The sequence below is a fragment of the Amaranthus tricolor genome, chromosome 1 (genome assembly GCF_026212465.1).
Source record: "Amaranthus tricolor cultivar Red isolate AtriRed21 chromosome 1, ASM2621246v1, whole genome shotgun sequence".
Lineage (NCBI taxonomy): Eukaryota > Viridiplantae > Streptophyta > Magnoliopsida > Caryophyllales > Amaranthaceae > Amaranthus > Amaranthus tricolor.
The window spans coordinates 18142069-18149568 of record NC_080047.1 but is presented as its reverse complement, the minus strand read 5'-3'; the positions used below and the strand labels follow the sequence as shown (position 1 = coordinate 18149568).

The 7500-nt window shown below is 35.7% G+C and overlaps 1 protein-coding gene across 2 annotated transcripts in view; it reads left to right on the top strand.

Moving 5' to 3' along the window:
- LOC130805551 (transcription initiation factor TFIID subunit 1) overlaps positions 1 to 7500 on the top strand; it is a 31535-nt gene that overhangs the window by 21790 nt on the left and 2245 nt on the right. For both annotated transcript variants that reach the window (XM_057670389.1, XM_057670348.1), the window contains exons 13-19: positions 1 to 191; positions 332 to 424; positions 3887 to 4111; positions 5092 to 5295; positions 5665 to 6151; positions 6628 to 6821; positions 6944 to 7066. The exon at positions 1 to 191 is cut by the window's left edge and continues 19 nt beyond it. In XM_057670389.1, the coding sequence (XP_057526372.1) occupies positions 1 to 191; positions 332 to 424; positions 3887 to 4111; positions 5092 to 5295; positions 5665 to 6151; positions 6628 to 6821; positions 6944 to 7066 (1517 nt within the window). The remainder of the gene's footprint in view (positions 192 to 331; positions 425 to 3886; positions 4112 to 5091; positions 5296 to 5664; positions 6152 to 6627; positions 6822 to 6943; positions 7067 to 7500) is intronic.

Here is a 7500-nt window from a genome sequence, read left to right as displayed (position 1 = left end):
TGCCTCCTGGTGCCAAAGGACTTCAAATATATATGATTAACAGACTTCTAGTGTTTATGTATCGTGAGTTTCGTGATGCTGAAAAACGTGGCATGCTTCCCTGGATTCATGTTGATGAATTGTCAGCATATTTTCCTAACATTGCGGAACACTTTCTTCGCAAAAAGGTGAAGCATTGTGCGGATGTGCAGGTAATTTAAGACAATGTAAAAAGTTTCATGTCGATATATCTATATAGAGACTCTTACTATGCCGTTCTCTCTATTTCTTGCCATATTGCGTTATTTTCTAGTGTATTTTGTTAAGTGAAATGTGTTTTCCAATGCACCAGCGAGGGCCAAATGGTCAATCTTATTATGTAATGAGACGCAACTTCCACATTCCTCCAGAGGAAGAATTGCGACGGATGGTGACACCTGAAGCAGTGAGTTTATCATTTATTGTGCACATCTAATTTTTCTAGTTTTTAATTTTGATTGAAAACATGTCCATTCGTGATGGGGCAAAATATTATTTGGTTTTGGATTATAATGGATTATATTAAATTAACACATCAAATCATATGCCTTTTTTAGTTATGTAAAGTTGCATTTGATGTTATTTTTTCGAGGGTCTATCTGAAGCAACTTGTTGTTATTACTAACAAGGGTATGGTTGGGTACCTCTGATCCTCGATCCTACTTAGGTGGGAAGGAGCTACTTTATACATTGGAATGATGAAGTGTTATGGAATATTGTTGTTGACTTGTGATTGAGAAGTTGGATTTCTTGTTTGGTGAATTTCATTTTTGGTATATAATTTCTCTTCTACCGAATTTACTCAAGTTCTTCAATTTTTCTTGAATCTTCAAAAGTCAAATTCTGTACAAATGGTTTTATCAAGTGAAAATTCAATTCACTCCGTATAAATTATTAATATCAAATTCATAAAATTAAGTCGAGTTCAAATCATCCTATCAATTGAAACCATTTGAGAGAGATAGTAAGTGGTGTTAACAAGCCAAACTGAAACTTTTTGCATGCTCTGCTTGGCAAGAAAATTTTCAAGCTCAGCTAGATCTCAAAGCTTGACGAGCTTAAAAATTTCAGCTCTTGAGCTTGAGAACCTTTGTTATGAGCTTGGATCAGCTCGAGGCTGAATTTGAGTTGAAATTAGAACTTAAATTATTACTTGTAAATCTTTAAAAATAATTAAGAATGTTCCAAATAACTGTGACTGAGAACTTCAAGTAACTAGTCTCTAATCAAAAAATCTTTTACAAAACATTACACTATTTAAATATTGATAATAAATTATAGGCAAATTATAATAATTAAATAATACCATGCTTGTTCATGAGCTTTTTGGGCAAGCTCAGTTGGGGTCACAAAAAGTACAATTTGTGACTTTTGCAATGGTTTTTGAGCTTTGGAAATATGTGGCCAAGACAAGCACTAAGCCATCCACATTAGTTGCTTTAATCGGTTTGTAAAACTGCATTTTTTCCCCTGTAGCTCAAATGGCTCGTGAGCCATCCTGGCTCAATAACATTAGAAGTGAGTCACAATTTCAATGTCTCATGGATCTTTAAAATTAAGAAAACCATATAGGAGTGAAGTGAATATTTTGACCAGCATATAATGGTTTTAACAGAAGTAGGAACATCAATATGAAGCACAGGGAATCTATAAACAAAATGGAAGTCAACTTTTGATGAAGTTCAAGTAAGAGATTAGTTTTTATTTGTTTGTTTATTAGAAGATTATAAGTTACAATGCAAAGGCTCTGTGTTTTACTTTGAAAAGAAATCATCAAAGTGCATGCTGAAAAGTTTGTAGTTGGAAAATTTGTCATGTTTTAGACTCAAGTTTGGTCACTTTGATTGTGCTAGGAATTAAAAAGATGTGGCCCTTCTGAATATTGATTCTGGTGGACTGTGTTCTTTTGACTCCCATGATTTGATTCTAAATAACAACATGATTTATCTGTTGCTTTCATTAAGCTATAGTCTAGAGTTGATTTGAAATTACTAAATTTGGAGCCTAACTGAAAGGGAAGTTGTCTTTGGATAAATTGAAGTACGATTCATATAATTAACATTGCCTCGTTACGTTATGTATTAGATGACGACGTTATGTAACTTGTTTGAGAGTTGCCGTGGCGTTAAAACCCGTATATAACGGTGCGTGAAATTTCATGGTCAAAACGTTGCGTTGACCGTTAGATAACGTATAACGCCCGTTATTTACCGTTTTAACAAAATTTCACCGATACAGCGTTATTTGTCTCCGTGTTAAAATTTCATTAGTACTCATTAACTTTTTAATTATTACGATCACTTAAATTATAGTTACCTCATAATTTTAGTTGATAAACAAAATAGTTAGCTAATACTAATAAGTTAATTAATTATACACTAAATAAAAGAACCTCAAATATTGCAATTACAATAGCTATAGGCATATTGTTGCATAATAATATTCAACAACAAAAATACAATTATAAGTTCAAAACTCCGCTTATGTGAATTTCTTTTTTCAAAAACCACACCCTATCGGCCGCAATTCACGTTATTTCTCAGTTATACCCGTTTTTCGCGACATCGTGACCGTTTTCGCAAATGCTTCTTCGACCAAGGTTTTTTTTCCATGGTACTATCTTAGCAGGCTTGAGGCACTTAGGTGTTAGGGACCTAGACTAAAGCCAAGAATATGAGGCCAAAAAAATAATGGTCTTTGGAAAAAAGTGTTTATATGAAGTGCAAGATTTCTTTTATTTAAGCTAGTCATTTTTGCCCTTATTCCTTGCAAGCCTAGTAAAGGTGGCAATGAAGAATGCAAATGAGCACACTTCACAAGACAATTCCAAATGATCATTTGCAACTACCATAACCAATAGATTCCGAAGATGCTGGATGATCTTGTATATTAGTGTGTAGGTGCATCCACCTTTTCAAATATGTGCTCCTTGACGGAATAAAGCAAACTAATGAAATGACTGTCTGTTTATCGACATAAATGACTTTTCTCGTTTTTGGGTATGCAAGACTAACCCGGCCTTGCAACTGTAATGGTATAATAAAATTCTGGAGAAATAAACTTCTGAGCGTGCTTTGCTGTCATTAATATTGGTCTTCTCAAATTCAGCTGTTTCTGCACAGTGGAAAGTGCAAACCATTAAATATTAATTGTTGAAGTTTTTTTGGGATCTTTATATTTCCAATTTAAGGTGTCAAAAGAAAAATGTTGAATCTGGATGTTCTTGGAAGTGTTTAAAAGTTGATTAATAAGTAAAAGAGCTATTGAAATTCCTGATAATCTACTTAAGAACTAGTCAGCAACTGACCTACATGATTAGTTGATTAGCCAATCTAGTCAACTCTGTTAATGATAAATTATTATAAAACCCAATGTTTAGATTTTTTTTAATGTTGACCTTTTCATTTGTGGATCTCATTTCTAGCATATTTACTAGCATCAACACTGTTCAAGATATGACTACACAAATGGGAGCTGAGTGATTGGGATGATGAGCATATTATGTGATTTGCTATGTTTTACCTAGTCATGTAAGTTTTTAGTACTGGTTGTTGGAACAATTGTTCAATCATCAATTTGCCTAAAGTCCTTAAATTAGAGGGATGTTTCTTTCTGGAACTCATGTAATGCTGTGAAATTCATCTCCTTTGCAATTTCCTGAAAAATTTCTTGCTTTTATCTTCCTCCTCCTCCTCCCTTCTAATAACTTGACCCTTAGAAATCTGACTCTCTTTGGCCCAAAGTTTTTAAGAGAAGATTGGTCCGTTTTGGAATGTGTTTCATTCTGTAGAGAAGATCTGTCTAATTTTTCTCCTTTTCTTTAACTAGTCTTGCTGCTTGCATCCTTATGTTATTCTTGTTGCTTCAGGTTTGCTCTTATGAGAGTATGCTGGCAGGCCTAAACCGTCTCAAGCGTCTTGGGATAACCAGGTTGGCACATCTTACGGGTCCCACACAACTGGCTGCTCTTTCATCTGCTATGAATCAGCTTCCTGACGAAGCAATTGCACTAGCTGCTGCATCACATATTGAGAGAGAATTGCAGATAACTCCATGGAACCTTTCTGCCAATTTTGTCGGATGCACAAGCCAGGTAATTTGTCTAGCTCATAGGCAATCTCATGGAGTCATTGTCAATGCTTTTTGCAGTTGTATTGTGACTTGGGATACACTATGATTAAGTTATAATTTTTAAGCCTTTGGATTATTATTTTACTGTGTTTGAGATGTCCTCTGTTGGTGTGTATCATGGAATGAAAATGAGGCTATCCGCTGTTGTGCTACATAACGACAATTATGTAATGGATTTTAACTTGTCACTCAAAAAGTCAAAACCCCTGTTTCGTTACATGTAATCTGAAATCATGCTATGACAACTGTTGTAAGCATGATATTCTAACTTACTCGGTATTACAATCCATTGCAACAACATTTCACTACCCAATGCCATTAAGGGATTTCCACCTTGGCTCCCACCTAGCATGATATTCTAACGCAAAATCCCACTTTTTGATCGACTTGCTTGTTTGTACTTGATAGCCCATTCTCATTCATAATTGAGCCTATATACTTTATAGTGTCACATACCTTGTATGCATAGTGCAAAAATAGGGTAACGGTTGCGGTTGCGTAACGGACACGGTAATATTGTAATGAGGGTAATGCGGCTATGTTATCGCCAAATTTCAGCTTAAACCATGAAATGTCGCTTGAAATGACCTTAAATGCATATTTTTTACTCCTTTACGATACGGGTAGTATTGGTTCGATAAATTGGAAAACCTTTATGATACGACCGATACGTACAATGGAACCTTGTTTTTGCATTATGGTAGTATGTGAGTTTTTTTCATTATGCTGCTTGATTTTCTGTGGAGATGAAAACTTCTATGTTTGTCAATGTTAGCCAGCTGTGTTGCTCTGTATGTCAAACATTACCACTAAAATGTGTAGGTCTATAGTACACATATGTAGTTCTTTTCTGTTTTAACTGAACATCATGAAATTATTTTTTTTTTTTTTTTTGCGATTATGTTGAGCCTTTTGCCTTTTATTTTTCTCTTGCTATGTCAGGATAGAGAAAATATAGAACGATTGGAGATTTCTGGTGTCGGTGATCCATCTGGTCGAGGTTTAGGATTTAGTTATGTGCGTATTGCAGCAAAGCCTCCTTTGTCGAATGCTGTGGTGAAGAAGAAGCCGACTGTCCCTCGTGGTACTACAGTCACTGGGACAGATGCTGATCTACGCAGATTGAGCATGGAAGCTGCTAGAGAGGTTTGTAGTTCCTGTGAGCGTTTTGTATTGATTTTACATAATCATTTTAAAAATGCTTTGGATTCTGGTTTTATATTGATTTGTTTTGTTTTTTTCACTATCATAGTATCATTGTCTATGGCATTGCATTTCATGGATTTAGAAGCACTATTGCAAGATGATATGCCTTGGTTTTTCTTTAGTACTTACATTAGTTATTTTTACCATTAATTTATATCATAACTGTTCCGTCTAAATTTTTTCTACAAATGCTTAATCTTAGTTTATCATTCAGTTTAACTAAATGATCATGGTATACCACTTTATTGTTAGGATTTGAAATGCAACATTTACTCGATATCTGAGACCTTTATCTGTTGCATTAATTAGGTTCTTCTGAAATTTAGTATACCTGAGGAGCAGATTGAAAAACTATCTCGTTGGCATCGAATTGCATTGATACGCAAGCTGTCAAGTGAGCAGGCCGCTTCAGGAGTCAAGGTTGATCCAACAACTATTAGTAAATATGCACGAGGCCAACGAATGTCATTTCTCCAGCTTCAGCAGCAGACTCGAGAGAAATGTCAGGAAATTTGGGATCGGCAAATTCAATCCCTTTCAGCTCCCGATGGTGATGAAAATGAGAGCGACTCCGAAGCAAATAGTGATTTGGATTCTTTTGCTGGAGATCTAGAAAATTTACTTGACGCAGAAGAAGGCGAGGAAGGCGGCGACAGAAACTTGGAGGTGAAAAATTACAAATCTGACGGAGTTAAGGGGCTTAAGATGAGACGGCATCCATCTCAAGCTCGGTTGGAAGAGGAAATAGAAGATAAAACAGCTGAAGCTGCAGAGCTGTGCAGGTTTCTCCTGGATGGTATGCTTTTTGTTTCCTTGTCTTTATGCCAAGAGTTAGGCGGTGAGCGATGTTATAATCTCTTTTGGGGAATCTATAAATTTGGATCAAGACATTAAGGGGATGATTAAGTCGAACATAAAAAATAAAGGTGAGAAGAGGTAGTGGCAAACATAATAAAGGTAAATAAAGTTATGTGAAAGGTATCGGTTTGCGGTGATGTGATGAGGATGGGGGGAACTCTTACGCTGACTGCTGTGGTTCCAGGGGGCATATTACCCTCTTGGCGAGGGTAATCGTCCCCCCTCCTTCATCCTTGTATTATTCGTACGTATACTCTTCACCATCATCTCCAATTCACCAACAATTTCCTAGTTTGATTTTTATTGCCCTCTTGATGCATCATCCAATCCAAGCAGGGCCTTAGTGGACTGGTTCATGAGAACATCTGGACGTGTATTCTTGTAATGTCAATCAATGGATTTAATTTTCTGCAGATGACGGAGCTGTTTGGAAGAAGAAGAAGAAACCCAAGCCTAGTGGAGAGGCGATTGGACGAGGCCCCCAATTGAGTTTTGGTTTGGAAAATGTAGAGCGAGTCAAAAAGGCTAATAGTATGGTGAAGCCTACAGATAGACCTGTTGTACCAGATCGTCCAGTAATGGGAAAGCAGAATGCTGATGTAGAGGAGGTAATATGACTCTCTTGATCTCTCTTAGCAATTTTCAACATTTGATTGAACTTCTTACTACGTTTGACTCATCATCATGTGAGAAAAATCAGTCAACAGTAATCATCACCTATTTATTTTAGGTTGAAAAGATGCAATCAAAAAAACCAATGTCAACAAAGGCAAAATCAGGCAAAAAGAATGAGGCGTTTCCGGTGGATCTACTAAATAAAAAAGTAAAAATAATGACGGCCGATCGGACCAAGGTAAGTGAACTACTTCCGATGATTAATTTAGCCTATTAAAAGAATTAATCTTTTTCTTATCATGAGGGATTAAATTATCAAGGTAAACGACCTAATTCTGATAAAAGTTTAGTGTTAATGAGAATGAGTCGAGTGTTAAACAAGTGTTGCGCTGTTCGCATGAAAGTGGCTAATGAAACTCTTATCCTCGAACATGTATTTTTCTTAACAAGTTTCCATTACGACCTAATTACCACCTCCTCAAGTGGTATTGAATCACAATCAATTTTGTGAAGAATAAATTGATTAGAATAACCAAGTTACATCAAATTTCTTAGCTAAATTAGAATAGGACACGAATGATTTTAAGCATTGCTATAAAGTAATATTCGTTAGCTAAATTACATCAAATTTTCATCATCTAATAACCAAACAGGCAGTAGATTTACACCTTC